Raw genomic sequence first — 16870 nt, 5'->3', positions numbered from 1 at the left:
TTTATTGAGTTGTATTCTGTAAGAATGAAAATAAGTGAAAAACGATGCGTGAGAACAAAAAATGAATAAGACACTACTAGAAAAAAGGCCTTTTACGACGCTCATTGCGCGTCGTAAAACGCTCAGACGACGCGCAAATGTGCGTCAAGGAAGGCCCTGTCATAAAGAGAGACGACGCGCATTTACGACGCGCATTTATGACGCACATTTACGACGCACAGTTATGACACGCAATGCGTATCAAGGAAGGCCCTGTCATAAAGGAAGACGACACGCATTTGCATGTCGTAACTTTACGACGCACGTGTTTATGACACACAATGCGTATCAAGGAAGCCCCAGTCAAGAAAGGTCATGTCATAAATGAAGACGACACACATTTTTGCGTATCGTAATTTTAATTTTTTTTAAAAAAAAATATATTTATATATTTATTAATTTATAAATTAAATTTGCATTTAATCTCTCATAATAGAAATAAAATACCATATACAAAAAATACAACCCATTGCATAATTTTAAATAAAATACAACCCATGGCCGAACTATTCTTTTCAATTTCATCTTCATCAGAATTTCCATCTTTACCCTCGTCATTACCCTGTATTACTCCAGGTAAATGTCCATGACTCCATAAGGATCCTGCAAAAGCTAGTCAAAGTCATGCTATAGAGTCATGAAAAAAAAAACAATTTAGCATCCTACATTACTGAGGAAATAACATGGAGGGGCATTTAGGTAAAATCGTCATTAGGTTTAGGATATATGTAATTATATGTAAACTTACTCATGGGGAAGAGCTATCTGCATATATATACATTATTAAATGAAGATTTATAGATTCTTATTAGGCATGTAAATGTAAATAAGAACTTATGTGTACAATTACTTGTCTTTTCAATGTGATCTATAAACTCAGTGACTTCTTCCACAATATCCGGATATACTCCAAGCAAACTATTTACCTAAAAAAAAATTTCTTTAATTTATCAAATTAAATCTAAGGATACCACACAAAAAGTCATCTAGAAGTTTTATGGATACACAAACAACGAATGCAAATATCTAGCAATAAAGCAGGAAGCAGATACTAGAAACAAAAAAGAATAAATCTTTAAATAATGTGTATTGTGTATATAATTTTACCCTTGATTGCAATTGTGGCCGAGTAATACTCTTTGTGCAATACTCTGCAATGCACTTCAAAAATGACTGGTAATCATCTGAGTTGCTCAATCTTTCCTTCACCTTCTCACGAAGACAAAGCATTTGAGCATGTACATCTTCCAACATACAAAGGGTCAATAAGGACATGAAATCAATTGTTCAAAAGAATGCAATACCTTTATAACAACAGCCAGATGGGACTAGTAGATACCTTGATGAAAGAGTTCAGCTACAGAGTCTTCAAGAGTACGTGGGGGTTTATTTTGGGAAAAATGATGTGTCACATCACAATATTTATCATCTTGATCATGTTCTCTTTGTTTTGTGTCTTCTGATGTGTCTTTTTCTTTCTCACCATGTTCCTTAATCTCTTTATCAGGTATAGTACATGCTGTTTCATGATTTGGATCAGGCTGGTCAGGGAACATATCATCAGGTAACTGGATCATTTGAACGAATAGCAATGCTAATCAAGTTAGGGCTCGGCTTGGGTGCAGACATACCTCCATCCATTGACAGTGAAGATGAACATGAAATTAGACTACAATGAATAAAGATGATGTATTGAGAAAAAGTGCAACAACCATTTAAAAGAACAATTGCAAAATATGGGGCTTAGATGCTTGATATAGTTTCACTGTAAGTTTGTTTAACTTTAAACAAAAAAAGGTAAATGATAATCATTCATTAATATACTTCTGAACATCTTCATCTAAAAAATTCATTCCAAGATTAATTGGCTACTAAATTTTCCAACCTTGAATTGAACTAGATTTGTCAAATATTCTTGAACGTCATATATGATTAGGATGCAATACCAAGTAAATCAGATTGAAAAAGAAAATAAAAAAAAAACATTATGTTCTTCAGATTATATCCAAATCAGATTACTATAATATAAGCAAATTATAGCAAAAGCTAAAAAAACAAAAAACACATTATGCCCAAATCATACAGAGGCGATACCAGCAAACAAGAAATAAGAAACACTTAAACTATATCATTTTATCAAATAAAAGCTACCCTTTAACCCACCTTGTCAGTTTTGCAATCTGTTCTTCTGGAACATTGAATTTAATAAGCACCTCTCTTGCAGCATCCATGCTTAATCTACGAAGATCAGCACCAATTAATATATTGGTTCCATAAATATAAAACAAAGTAAAGTTAATATATTGGTATTATGGGTAACAAAGTAAAGTAATGAGTAAAATTTCACCTGAAAATCACATAATAACTTTAAGAGTCACCAACAAGAATTACCTGTCTTAATGAAAGAGTTGATAGGATAACTTTGACATAAGTATGAACTGTAACAGCTTGCTGTGTGCTTATCTCTAGAATAAAGGACTTATAAGGTTGCTTACTCAAGAAGTGTTGTTGTTTCTTGCTGTGTGCTTATCTCTGCAATGACAGACTGTAGAAAACAAACAATTAAGTAAGTGCACATAACAACAACAGGAAATTAAATATATTTTATGAATTATATAATTGAATTAACAAACCTTGCAGCGTGAAAAGAATATACATCCAGGGTGAAGTTCAGGACCAAGAACAGCAACTATTTCATTGATGAGGCGACCTACTCCTTGCTGAAGCACAACCTATCCATTCTCTCCAGACAAAAGAATATCCATAGCAAGGCCAAGTGTTGCCTAAAAAAGAATGACACATCATATAATAACTATTATCTCCTAGTCTAGATCATTTTAATTACATGCCAGCTCTTGTTAATTTTTATTCTTACATTAGAGAGAAAGGTGGCAATTGTATACATACAAAAGGATATGTAATGTACCTGAACTTGTGAAACATAAGACAAGCCCGTAGCTTCTATTCTTAGAAGAAGTCCATGCAAAGCCCATACTTGTAAGTTAGCTATTGAACTCTTAGCTAGTGAAGAGATAGAATGCACAGTGGATGGAACTAAACTTAATAATGCCATTCCTCCTGCACTGCGTACAACATGAGAATGATAAATCTTTTGCTTTCAGAAAAAAAAAATAAATAAATTATGAGAAAACAAGTAACTTCACTAAAAAAGATACAACATAAAAAGAAAAATACATGCGTTGGATGCAACCAAGAGCTAGAGCAATTGATCCAACATAATGCTCTGGTGCACCAGTTACATCATTAAGCAGTGATCGAGTCTAGTCAAAACAAATTATGGATCATGAGATTTTTAACACATTCTAAAATGAAATAAATAACAATATCAAAATTTTACCAATCTGGCAGTAAACATATCATTTCCAAGGCGAGCTAGAAGCCCTAGCCCTTCTGATGACGCTCTTCGTTGTGATTCACAGGTTGGCCCTTTCCCATGCATTTCACTAATCACAACCCATAAACTGTCATATAGATTCCACCATGATTCATCCAACTTTTCAATTTGATAAGATACAGATTGCTTGTGAGTCAAAAAAAAGTTACCTGATTGAGGGCAATAGACTTATGTAGAAGAATCAGCTTAGCTCTATATCTTCACTGTGGCATTTTGTCGAACACCTTCTGTGCAGTAACAAAATGAAAATCTTGCCATCAAAAATTCCATGTATGGTTTTAAACCAGTCAAAATCCCGAAAAGAAAGAACAAAAATCAGATAACGAAAAATAGCTTCGCAAGAAAAGTTACCTTGTCTCAGTGTAGGAACCACCGCCACCCTCCTCTGTTAAAATTAAAAAGATAAGAACATGTTCAAAGGTGAAACAATGACAATATCTAGAATAACTGAAAGTGTTGAAGAGAGAAGAGATGGTTGCTGATTATCCGATGGTTGCTGATTATCCGACGGTGGCCACATAACAATTTCCCAAATTGAACAATTTTACCGTGTGGGAGAAAGGAGAATCCTCTGCTAGGCGTGAATATTGACTGCTAGGCATGAATATCTACTGCTAGGGCCGACGAACGCACCTGGCCAGCCGGTCTCTTTTTCGTTGATTCTGATTTCCTTTTCTTCGATTGAACATCACAAAACCAACACGGGACCAATAGTTTTTCCTTCCTCCCAACCCCGGAAGACGTGGAATCGATGCCCTCTATTTTTGGAAGTCGGATCGATGGATACTCGTCCTTGTTAGATTTTTTTTAGGCTTCAAAATTGATAGATTTTTTTTTCGATTCTTTCAAGTTTGAATCAGAAAATGAGAAAGAGTTAGGGAAATCAAGAGTGCAATGCTCGTCCTTGTTAGGTTGAAGATGAAAGATAGATAGAAGATAGAAAAAAAAGGCGGGTTTTCAAAATTTTGGGGATTTCATTTCCCCCTTGTCTACTAAAAGCGCGTTTCATTAAAATTATAAAGCGACAGGTATAGACGACGCGCGTTTAAGATAAAGCGCCCTCCGTGTTTTTAATTTTTTTTCTTGAGACACTAAATTAAGGGCATGCAATAAAGCGTGACGTAAATCCTTAAATTTTTTGGAGAGATGACACTATTTTAAGGGCACGTCCTTTTGCGTATCGTTAATTATCGCGTGTCGTAAAAAGCGCGTCATTAAAGGTCTTTTTTCTAGTAGTGAGAATTAGTGAGAATGCATGAAAATGACGATAATTGTGTGAGGTTTAATGTATTCACATTACTAAACAACCTATTCTTTTAGTAATTCTCATAGAATAGCATTGTCCACATGTCTGCACAACATTTTTCTATCCATATTATAACCTATCCCTATATATATATATATATATATATATATATATATATACACACACACACACACACACACACATACACACATCACATCTGTAGTGAATTGAATTTGCATATATATATATATATATATATATATATATATATATATATATATATATATATATATATATATATATATTAGCTTTGGCAATTATTATGTGATTGAATCATTCTATCATTGATTTAAAAATATATTAATAATAAAGAAAGAAAGAAAGCCATTTACGAGAGACAAGCAAAACGGGAGAAATACAAATATATGCAAGTGCGGTGAAGAAAGAAAGCATATTATAGGAAGAATTAATTAATGAGAAAGAAAATAGAGGGTACTTTTTTCAAAAGTTTTTGTTCTATTGTGTTCCTTTCGGGTGGGACTACAATTCTAGTATTTAGTCTCATCTGACTTGGTCAATAACCACTTTTCCATCCTCACCAAAGCTCTTCATAGAATCCAGTTGCATCCAATCTTAGTCTTGTTCCACCCACCAAAAGCTACCTAAAATATTTTTGTTTAAAGTTATCTCAATTTGGACCTATACAAGGGATATTTCAACGAGGTCCGGATAAGGTGATGACACAATGTAGGTTCCTCTTGTTACACCTTGCTGAGGTTCTACTTCTTAAAGGCATCAAAGCCTCCTCATCAAACTTATCTTCATACACATATGTGTTGCCAGAGATAAGTTCATCATATCTAAGATCCTCATCATCAACGTGCACCATGTTCCCATAATCAGAGAAAGAAGTTTTAAGTTGTTGGACGTTTTCTTTGTAGATAACATGTGCCCCAATTGCTACAGATTGTGTGCCATCTGTCAAGCTTATAGTCATCTTAAGATTATCTTGGATATGAGACCAATCTTGAGGTTGAAGATCATGATACATCTTCTGAAAGAAACCTAACGGCATATAGCTAATCCATACATTCCCCCCATTCTCAGTTGTTTCTATTGCCTTGATATGGTTAACCTCTGACTTAAGAATAATATTTCCATCATTTACAAGTTTGAAGATGATGCGAGGACAAACATATCCCCAACCCCATTTAGAAAACACACCACCTACCAGGAAACCCATGATTTTAGTATGCCATTTGTGAGGTAACTTTAATCCTATTCTGCACCCATCCTTTTTTTCTTTGAACCAACTTGGGATCTTGCTTCCAGGAATAGATATACTTAAACGATGATTTACAGCAGCACAACTCTGAAATAAACCAAAAACATCATTATTACATTGTTTATTTATTGAATAAATATAATAGTTGCTTCCTAGATATGGGAGCCGAAGGCCCATTTATTACACAGAACATAACATGTCCTAATTCATTTGGGCTTGTACTTTGACTTTGACTAATGTTAAGGGTACAAATATTGTAATTTTTTGTCCCACCCAAAAAATAAAAAAAGTTAAGAGTCCAAAATTCTCTTGTAAATGCAAAATACATGAATGACATATTCAGTATTGAAAATAGTCATGAATAAATTAAAAACCCTAAATAAATTAAATGAGATAAGATAAATAGAGATGAACCACCTTAATGAAAGGTAGTTGCAACATAAATGCCCTAAATAAATTTAATGGGATAAGATAAATAGAGATGAACCACCTTAATGAAAAATAGTTGCAACATAAATGCCCTAAATAAATTAAATGAGATAAGATAAATAGAGATGAACCACCTTAATGAAAGATAGTTGCAACATAAATGCCCTAAATAAATTAAATGGGATAAGATAAATAGAGATGAACCACCTTAATGAAAGATAGTTGCAACATAAATGCCCTAAATAAACTAAATAAATTAAATGGTATATGATAAATAGAGACGAACCACCTTAATGAAACATAGTTGCAAAATTAATGCCCAAAATAAATTAAATGGTATAAGATAAATAGAGATGAACCACCTTAATGAAAGATAGTTGCAACATCTTATCAAGGTATCTTTGATTCTCTTCGTCTTCTAGTAATTTATGGCAATTAGTTAGCCATATCTTATATAACCATTCGCTATCTTTTAATACATCTCCAATCTTTTTCAAGGAGATACAATCATTTGCCTTCAATACTTGTATACTTGACGGAAGCGCACACAAACTTTCAAGTTGGCTGCAGTTATTCAATTCTAGGCGTCTAAGACGAGAAAGATGGCAGATGCTTGCAGGTAACTCAACTAATTTATGGTTGCCACTTAAATATAGTTCTTCCAAGGAGGAAAATGCATCAAGGTTTTTGGGAAAGCTTTTTTCATGAATACGTCTCCAGCTGAGGTCTAATTTTTTCAAGGAAGACAGACCTGTAAAAAATTTAAAACCAACAGACTTTTGTGGGCTTCCCGTATCACACGTAAAACCTAGTAAAAGCTCTTCTAATATTTTCATGCTTCCAAGCCTCTTAGGAAAAAAATTCAGTTCCTTGCAGTTGTGAAGATGAAGACACTTAAGATCCTTTAACTCACAAATAGAGTCTGGTATGCTCTTAAGCTTCCAACAGTTTGTGAGATTCAAGAGGTTTAGGCTAGACAAATATCTTATTGATGAAGGCAATTCCTTTATTCTAGAACAAGAATAAAGATTTATTTGTGATAGTTTAGTCATACATGGGGAGACTTCTGGGAATCTTTCAAGACTCTCACATCCTGAGAGAATTAGAGTCTCCAAGGATTCCATCTCAAGCCTTGATGGGAGATGCTTGACTCGACTACAACCATTCATGTCCAAGTAAACCAACCCTCTATGAGATCCAAGAGACTCATGAACCTCCTCCAATCCCCAACATTTTGAGAAAATTAACCTCTTGATATTTGGGGCCCCAGAGACATCTGGAAATGATGTGAGTTTGCACAAGCTTTCGAGGTGAATGAATTTCAAGTTTGGTAGAATCTGACAAGCAAAACAGAAATTGAAAAATAAAATTAATATCGAGATCATCCAGAACACAATACAAAATAGAACCATTTGTTTATTTGTAAATTCCCATGACTAAATAAATACCTTTCGGCCTTCCCATAAATGTTTGATGTCTGATCCATGTTCCATTTTAAGCCCAACAAGCTTACACATATCCCCCAATGGCAGAAACAAGAATGGGTAATCATTCCAATGAAGCCATCGCAACTCATCAGGGAGAAATGTAGGTTGGGTAGAAGTGAATTTCCCATCAATATCAAGTAGCCGAAGATTTTTCATGCGTTCAAAAACATCAGCACTTAAACCCAACTTTGTATCATAGTCTTCGATAAGGTATTCATTGTCCATCAACATTATGGCTTCAATTGCTTCTGGATTCTGTACTCATTCCAAAACATAAATGAAAATCATAAAAGAAAACGATATTATAAAGATGGTGATTAATTTTACCTTCTTTCCCTTGGCCAAATCATGGATTTGTTCAAGTTGCCATAGTCTGCTATCCATGAATCTCTCACGAACTATTTGCCAACCCATTGCCTGTATGAGATCATGCATGTCTAGCCTTTTATTTGAAATGGTTATAAGAGATTTTTCTTCTAGAACTTTAATCCCGATTTTCGCGTGAAAACCAAAGCTATCGAGTACTCTACTTACATGTTCCTTGTCTTTTCCCTTGAAAAAACATGCAATGTCTAGGAATACTTTTTTCTCATAAACATCTAGCCCATCATAACTTAACTTTAGTATGTCAAGAATCTTATCATCCGATATTTCGGCTAGTTTATCTAAAGCACTTTCCCAAACACATACCTCTCTTCCATGGAAGAATGCACCTAAAACTTCTAGGGCTAGAGGAAGGCCGCTAGCATAGTTTATTGCACGATATGAGAGCTCCTCATAACCTTTTGGAGGGCTATTTTTCCGAAAAGCATGCAAACAGAAGAGCTCAATAGCTTCATTCATATGTAAAAAATCCGGTTTGTACTTGGCATTTGCACCTGATAGCAAATGCTCGTCTCTAGTGGTTATGATGATTCTACTTCCAGGACCAAACCAATGACGTCGACTTGCACTTAGGAACTTTAATTGCTCAACATCATCCACGTCATCAAGAACTAGAAGAACCTTATTTTTGCAAAATCGTTGATGTATCATGTAGGCTCCATCCTCAGGATCATTAACAAAAAATCGCTGACTTGTGTTTAGAATTTCACTTAGAACCCTTTCTTGTAAGGCACATATATCTCTTTTACTAGAACTATTTTCTCTAACATCTCTAACAAAGCTACTACACTCAAAATTATGGGCAATTCTTCGAAATAAAGCTTTAGCAATAGTTGTCTTACCAATTCCTCCCATTCCCAATATCCCTACAAAGTGCACCTCTTCTGTCATTTCCATACCCAATAATGAATATAATTCATTTATATGAGACTCGATACCAATTAGCTTTTTCTCCATGCCATGAGATTTTGTACCATATAAGATCTCCTCAACAATCTCTGTGATGACAGATGATTCGCCCCTAGCAAATTAACAATTGATTAATTAAAATCAACCCATACTACATAGGTATAACAAACTGTTTTGAACAAAATCGCCATCATATGTAACACAATAGTCTAATAGAACATTCGAAATTAAGTTCATAAGCCTTATAATAAGTAACTGAAGCAACAGATTTAGGAAAACTAACCCACTGCCTGTTTCCTTGACATGCCAGCCTGATAAACTCGCAGCTGCAGCTAAAGCTTTCCTCCACCTGTTCACTTGATCCATCTCTCTCTTAAACTTGTCATCGTGTTGCTGAAAAGCAGTATCGAAGTCTCTTTTCTGTTGGCGTACATCAGATGGGTCAATGTGATAGAACACCGGTAACACCATCAGTCCCATCTGATCTTTGCATTCCATGATTTTTACAAGTTCATCCAAACACCATGAGGAGCCGGCATAATTTTTAGAGAAAACAACCACAGCAAACCTCGATTCTTTAATGGCTTCCAGCAGGTCTTGAGAGATTGCTTTCCCTTTATGAAGCGCCTTATCGTCTTTGAACACATGTAGTCCTCTTTGATCTAGAGCAGCATAAAGATGATCTATAAAGTTGTTGCGAGTATCTTCACCTCTAAAGCTTAGGAACGCATCATATGTCCATCTTAAAGTTGGTAAAGACGATGATGAAGATGGGGACGACTTAAAAGACGCCATTGAAGGATTCAAGAAGCTGAAGAGGCCAAATGCAAATCACAAAAAGAAGCAATGTCATCAGACTGTAATGTTCAATTATTGAGGAATATATTTTTCATGAATTATTTTCTGATAATTGGAATAGTACCACTACCACATACCCTAATTTTCACTGTGCACCCTCCAACTCTTATGCACTTTTTTTTTTTTTTTTTTTTTTTTAATTTTTTATTTTTATTTATTTATTATTAATTTTCACACCAGTATATGTTAAAATAAATGTTTAAAGATAGATTTTTTCAAAATATCTTATAGATGTAGTACATCGAAGATAAGTCATTTTGGGTAAGTTAGTTGCCACAACTTATGATTTTTTATTTATTTATTTATTTATTTATTTTTTTTTGTAAAAACTCCACTTTGATACCACTGTAAACTAATAAGCTAACAAGTTAAAAAATGTTAATTAAGCACTCTCAAAAACCCCCTAAATGAGTATAAAAATTACTTTCTCCACCTTTATTTACATATTTTAGTTTCCTTTTGAAAAACAAGAATTTTTAATAAAAGGGCTAACAAGTGACTAGAGTTACATCGAGATCCAACACACCATAACGAGTAATTACACAATTTCAACCAATATATAGTACTCCCATTCATACTTCTAACCTTTAGCTAATTGTAAGTTAAGAGTAATGTAGTACTCAATGTTTTGGTCAAAAATCGATAAGCTAATTTTTGTAACAAAATTAGTAAATGTGGTGTGATGTTTCGAATAAAATGTTTAACGGTGAAGTTCTTAAGATCTTAAAATATATCGAAGATCTTGGTCTAGCCCTAGATCTTGGGAGGTGATCAAATCACTTGCCTTAGAACTTAGATTAATTGGAAATAGATTATAAGTGCTAGTTGATCGTGTCTGTAGGAGTGGATCAACTAAGCTTCTTATACATACACAATAAACTATCATAAAATCCAGGAATCTTCCTTGATCTTTGGTTGAACCGTTTATTTAGGAAGGACTTTAATGTTAATATGTTTTAGCCATGTGTCTTTTGATTTGGTCCATCTCTTTTTGATCAAGTCCTCATTTCATGTATATAAGATAACAAAAGAGCACGATGGCGGTCCTAATATATTGACTAATTCCAAGATCTTGGGCTACCCATGATGTTAGCATAAGTTCAAGATATTGAAAATGGAAAGGTTGAATTCTACTCATAACAATTGCCTCCAGAAATCTTCAATCCAGGATCCTAGAAGTTGGAGATTTCTAAAATATAGTCGTTATCTGCTGAAGGGATGGGGTGACTTCAAATTCACAAGAAATGATTTTGGTAAAAAAGTAGTAAACTAATTTTGTAACCAAATTTGTAAGTGTGGTTTGATGTTTAAAATAAGATGTGTAAAACTATGATGCTTAAGATCTTGAAATATGTCAAAGATCTTGGGAAGAAAACAATAATATAAAGAGAAGTGATTGAAAGAATTGATTCGTTTCAAAATGTAAATAAGTGTATTTGAAGTATTTGGAACAAAAATAGTGTTGAAGTCATGAAATGAATGAATTTAGACAATTAATCTTAAGATATTAAAAAAGAGACAAGATATTGTAGAATATCTCAGTTGCTTCGATAATAAAATTAGTTAAACAATCAAATAAGTGTGAGAAAATATTGTAATTGATCAAACAACAAGTAGTATGTAAAAGTAAGTGTAAGCACACAAAGATGTATGATGAAGCCCTTTCCTTTTGGATCTCCGACATAAAGCCTCGGATGTGACGAAATCACTTGCCTTAGAGCTTAAATTAATGAAAATAAAGTTACAAGTGCAAGCTGATCGTGTAGATAGTGTAAAAGTGCTCAAGTGTTGAGAGAATGAAGGTGAAAGTAGAAGTAGGAATGTATCCATGAGTGAGGTCGAGGATCAACTAGGCTTTTTATACATGTGCATATTGTTGGTGGAATATAAGTAGGGTGATGGTGGAGAACCGGATGTTGGATCATGTAAGTTCACTTTCCGAACTAATATTTCCACCCTATGTCTGTTATAGGAAATCCAGTCTAGGATAATCCAAAAGGAAACTTGTGTATCTAGGAACAAAAACACAAGCCAAATCACTAGAGAGTTTTGAGTTTCTTGTAGAAGAAGAAGAGCTTAGAAGATTTCTATACGACTCTATTAAGGAGACATATATATATATATATATATATATATATATATATACATGATAAATTAGGGTTTCTGTCTTATAAATTAGTTAGGAGAATCACGAAATTAATGGCATAATCAATGGTTTCCAAAACTGGCGAGGTTTGCCAATTTTACCATAACCACCTCCAGGGGCTCTGCCCCTTCCCCGCTAGGGGCACTGCTCCTAGGACCCTGCAAGGGCGCGCGACCCCCTTGACCTCGACCATTTGTTCGAACCAACTTATAGTTCGATTTTATATATTTATGTACTCCGCATTCACCAAACATATAATATAGAGTACAAATGATAAGCCCCTTAGCTCACGTGTTATTTCCAATTACATAAAATACCCGGTGGCACTAAACTCACCAATAATCCTCCCATAGTTTAGTGCAACCCATGAACTAACATAAAATTATCTAAACAAACCAAACCAATACATAAATGAAAATATCAAAACTGTAACATCCTGTTTCCTATTGTTTCTTATTTCAGGGCCGTGGGCCGGAAGTTGATTGTGTAAAGGCTTTGGGCCTTAAGGAGGTAAAGTTTAGTCTTTGTGGAAGGAGGTAATGATGGTTAAGAGATTTAACTCGTGAACTGTGTATTGGGCCGAAGGGTAGTAAGGAAAAAGTCATTGGTTGGGTTGTTGTATAAAATATGTTTTTGTTTGAGAAGTTTTTAGTCCAAGGTATCTAGATAATATTATTGGGCTCTTCAATACATTTACGTGGATATAAAGATCGTCAAAAATGGAGTTGGAACGAAGAAGTTATGATTGTTAGAAGTTTTGAAATTTCGAGTTAAGTTGAGTACGTTGGACGTACAGGGTGTACATTGGGCATACTAATTAATGGCTGATCATGGGGGATCAACCTAATATACTGGGCGTACTAGGAGTACGCTGAGCGTACACGATCAGAACTCAAACCCTAGTTTTAGGGTTTTGAGCCATATTTAACCTCCTTAACTTCCCTAAACCCTTATTTCTTTCACCCTCCATCCTCTCCAACCCTAATATCGAAATCCTAGCCCCATTTATGAGATCCTTGAGTTTTTTTAGTGCTTTGGAGTGTTCTTGGTGCATCTTGGAAAAGAAGAATACCATTGAAGAAGTGTTGGTTGCATTATATGTTATGATTATGTGTTATAAGAATTGCATGCTAGGATGAGGCTAAGGATACTTTCAGGAATTGCATGATAGATTGGCCTAATATGTGATGCCTTGTAGCCTAGGAAGCATTGGATGTTATGCTAGATTGAGAATATGTATTGGTATCAGTAATTACTAAGTGTATGCTTTAAAAGTTGTATATGATTATGATCATATAGCCCTAGAATGATCGATTTGGCCTTATTTCCTATTCCTCATTTAGCTGTGGTCCTAGGGTAAAGTCTTTTATTCGATAGTCTATTTGATCTTTTATTGCATATAATTTGCATGCATAAGGCAACTGACAATGAGAGTAGAAGTTCCTAGCATGAGTTTTAGTATGTGAGCTTGAATGTTCTTTGGTTATTCTATAGATTGGAGTGCTATTGCACGAATGTTGCTTCCTTTGTGCTTTGTGGAACTCTTAAGTGATGTGAGTTAGTTATTAAGTGAATATGTGAAGTCACATGTGAGAAAGGTTAAATAATCTCAAAGTGATGGATTTGACCCTATTGTGCAGCTCTTGTTTGAGTCTAAACGTTGTAGGGATGAGTCTTTTACTGGAAGGATTATCTGAGCTTTTCTGCATGTGATTGTATTCATGAGGTAGTTAACTAACAATTATGGGGACTTCTTCAACAGTTGATGACATGGTGAGGCCGGAAACCTAGGAAAGCCTAGGAAATGCTTCAGTAGGTTTTGTTGCACTGTTTAGTGAGTGCTTGGAGTATCAGTTTGAGAAGGTGACTTGGAGGATTCAGGATGATTTTTGAGGAAAGTATGGATAGGTGTGGAAGGTAGTATTGGGCTCGTACTACTGAAAGCACAGGATCCATAATCGAATTGGGGATAGTCTTGGAGAATCTAGGAAGCATGTGGGATGAGGATTATTGGGTATGGTCTGATCATTTGCATGTTGTTTTTTAGTATGGTGATGAGCACCCAGGAAAGAGGTTCAAGCTCTGGTTCCGGCGCAGGTGCAGGTAGTGAGCCGATTGACGAGCAGATACGAGAGTTCATCTCGTCGGAGATTACATGCGGTATTTTAGAGCAGACTCCTGCGATCTTTGGTATGGTCAAGGAAGGGATTCTGGAGACTTTGGATGAGCATGTGGACGCATTCCGCGCTAAGGTTATGGCTATTTTTGGAGCTCACACTCTTTCTTTCTGTGAGTTCCATGCTTGTAGAGCTCCCGCGTTCTTTAGGAGAAGGACCCCATTGCAATTATGAGATGGTTAGTAAATATGGATAACGAGTTCAGGACGAGTTTCTTCCCCGAGGCGTCGAAGGTCAGATTTGCGTCCTGTCTTATGAAGGACAGAGCCCGAGATTGGTGGGAGGAGGTAGACTTTGTGTTGGGAGGCGAAGCCCAGGAGACGATGACTTGGGATGAGTTTGTGACCAAATTTAGATCCGAGTTTACACCAACTATTGAGGTGCAGCAGTTGGTGTGTGAGTTTTAGGACCTTCTCCAGACGACTGAGACTGTGGCAGAGATCACTGACAAGTTCCGGGAGAGGGCTTTGTTGGTTCCGTAGTATGCTTCAGATGAGTAAATGAAGAAGGTAAGGAATCATTACATGTTGAGAGATGACATCATGGAGTTTGTGAGTTTATCAGGTTGCAAGACCCTGAATGATATGATTGCTAGAGCCCGAGAGTGTGAGATTGATTTGGAGCATCTCAGGAAGAGGAAGCCAAAGCAAACTTAGATTTCAGTGGGCTAAGCAAAGAGGCCTAGGACTCAGGATTCACGATTGGGAGGCCATTAGGGTCAGGGCTGTTGTGCCCAATATGGGATGACTTATGAGGGAAGATGTTGGGAGATAGGTCGAGGATGTTTCAGTTGTGGTTAGATGGGTCATTTTAGTCGAGATTGCCCCTGTGGGTCAGATCCGATGTGTTTTCACTACAACTAGGTGGGCCACAAGAAGGTCAATTTTCCGATGTTGAGGGGCTGAGTAGTGAGTGCACCTGCTCTGGTTACTTTGAGGATCACTGACGGCCGTGAGGGTAGAGTATTATCTTTGGTTATATGCCATTTTGCTTATTATCAGTATTTATATTATTTTGGAATCTTGTATTAGTTTAGGTAAGCATTATCTTTGGTTATATGCCATTTTGCATGCCAAGAGTCATTAGTGGATCATATCTTGCTGAGCGAGTTTCAGTTTGTTTGGTTGTTCTTCCGATTATTTGATGGGGTCAATTCAGGGGTATTGTTTGGAAGGTCTATGGTTGGTCTAGCTAGTTAGTTCTCCATTGAAGTAAGGGTTCAGTTGTGTTAGCATTTGATCAGGTAGAATCGACAGTCGTCTATGGAAAAACCTTTGGGTCCAATCAATACTGTTATTAGGGAAGGAGGGGTAGTAAGAAGATGGTGGTGGCACACGCATGAGTTGTTTGATTACTAGAAGTGACAGGGGAATTTTATAATCCCAAGGGTTGAATAAGGTTAGAATTCAGAGATCCTTATGAGGATGGGAAGTCGGAGTGAAGATTCGCCAGTTCCGAGCAAGGGTTAGGCAGTTTGTCACTAGCATAAAGGACTCAAGGATTTCGTGCGGTACCATGGTAAGTGATTGGAATTATCAGGCTTGTGAGATTTTGGGGGGAATTCTTGTGGATTTTAAGAGTTATGATATCATCGTGATTGGATAGTAATGGAACGTTGGCATCTGTAAACTCAAGTTGTCATCAGTCTGAGTCGTAAGCTTGTGAGATGGATTGGAAATCCATTAAATCTTGAGGATTAGGAGAGCGCCGTTGAACCCAAGTAGGGGAGAATCTTTTGGTCTAAGGGATTGCACAAGAAAGGATATTCTTATTTCGTTGCACATTAATAATGGCGCACAACGGGTATGTGGATGGATCCAAGTTGAGGGTTGTGTTAGAGCCTCGCTGCCTGTTCCTGTTTGATAAAGGCTTTGAGGTTCGAAGCATGAACCGAACACCTGATTGGGATTTAGTTGGATGCGGGTTCGACTCAGGATGATTGTGGTTGATATCATATTTAGTTAGATGCAGTTTCGGCTCAGGATGATTGTGGTAAGACCATGGGTGATGACCATGGCGGGATAGACGTGTCATAAGACTGCAGGGTGGCCATAGCATTCACTATAATGACAGATATTATGGAAGCTTTGTAAGTCTGTGATGGGATCGTAGCATTAACCAGATTGAGGTAGACTCTCGTTGGGGTGGTCGTGAGTATAAAGGAGGATCGGCTCGTGCCTTGGGCAAGGCGGACAATAGGGTCATAGAGCATCTATCTGTTATGGGAGGTGGAACATTGGGATCCGAGGCGAGGTTGGGCTTGTGTACTCTCGATGGGTTGAGACTTGTGGGCATGGCCCGTTCGTTGGTATAGACTGGGTGAGACCCGTGGGCGAGACCTGTATGATTATGGCAATGCAGGTGAGACCTGGTAGAGACCGGTTAAGTCAAGGAAATTAGATTATGGTTTTAGTAGGATGATTATGTGTCCAGGGTGTGGCATAGTGTGGTGCATAAGCTAGGGTAGCCTTATCGGTTGGGCTCTCAGGAACCTA

General features: G+C 36.3%; 2 protein-coding genes across 3 annotated transcripts; both read right to left on the bottom strand.

The window, feature by feature from the left end:
* Positions 1-787: 787 nt before the first annotated feature.
* Positions 788-2095, bottom strand: LOC128132287 (paired amphipathic helix protein Sin3-like 1). The gene is made up of 4 exons (XM_052768801.1): positions 1379-2095; positions 1147-1283; positions 890-965; positions 788-804 (listed from the first exon to the last, which is right to left on the bottom strand). The coding sequence occupies exons 1-4, from the start codon at positions 1614-1616 to the stop codon at positions 788-790; spliced, it is 468 nt and encodes a 155-aa protein (XP_052624761.1). The 5' UTR covers positions 1617-2095.
* Positions 2096-5109: 3014 nt separating this feature from the next.
* Positions 5110-10074, bottom strand: LOC111917357 (TMV resistance protein N). Of its 2 annotated transcripts, XM_023913048.2 has the most exons (6): positions 9478-10074; positions 9224-9306; positions 8229-9151; positions 7863-8156; positions 6777-7751; positions 5110-6072 (listed from the first exon to the last, which is right to left on the bottom strand). In XM_023913048.2, the coding sequence occupies exons 1-6, from the start codon at positions 9987-9989 to the stop codon at positions 5416-5418; spliced, it is 3444 nt and encodes a 1147-aa protein (XP_023768816.1). In that variant the 5' UTR covers positions 9990-10074; the 3' UTR covers positions 5110-5415. The 2 variants fall into 2 exon arrangements, with proteins under 2 accessions (XP_023768816.1, XP_023768815.1); XM_023913047.3 differs by having other exon boundaries at positions 8229-9306.
* Positions 10075-16870: the final 6796 nt, after the last annotated feature.

This window comes from Lactuca sativa, chromosome 2, assembly GCF_002870075.4.
Source record: "Lactuca sativa cultivar Salinas chromosome 2, Lsat_Salinas_v11, whole genome shotgun sequence".
NCBI lineage: Eukaryota > Viridiplantae > Streptophyta > Magnoliopsida > Asterales > Asteraceae > Lactuca > Lactuca sativa.
The sequence above is the reverse complement of the archived record's forward strand: the minus strand, read 5'-3'. Positions and strand labels throughout refer to the sequence as shown.

Bases quoted from the DNA above. Each gene is read 5' to 3' on its own strand.
- LOC128132287 (XM_052768801.1), bottom strand. From the start codon at position 1,616: ATGATCCAGTTACCTGATGATATGTTCCCTGACCAGCCTGATCCAAAT. The intron at 1,284-1,378 runs GTATCTACTAGT...GTATGTTGGAAG, and splicing joins AGCTGAACTCTTTCATCAAG to ATGTACATGCTCAAATGCTT. The intron at 966-1,146 runs GTAAAATTATAT...ATTTTTTTTTAG, and splicing joins GGCCACAATTGCAATCAAGG to GTAAATAGTTTGCTTGGAGT.
- LOC111917357 (XM_023913047.3), bottom strand. From the start codon at position 9,989: ATGGCGTCTTTTAAGTCGTCCCCATCTTCATCATCGTCTTTACCAACT. The intron at 7,752-7,862 runs GTATTTATTTAG...TTTGCTTGTCAG, and splicing joins ATTTATGGGAAGGCCGAAAG to ATTCTACCAAACTTGAAATT. The intron at 6,073-6,776 runs GTGGTTCATCTC...GGTTTATTTCAG, and splicing joins TGCAACTATCTTTCATTAAG to AGTTGTGCTGCTGTAAATCA.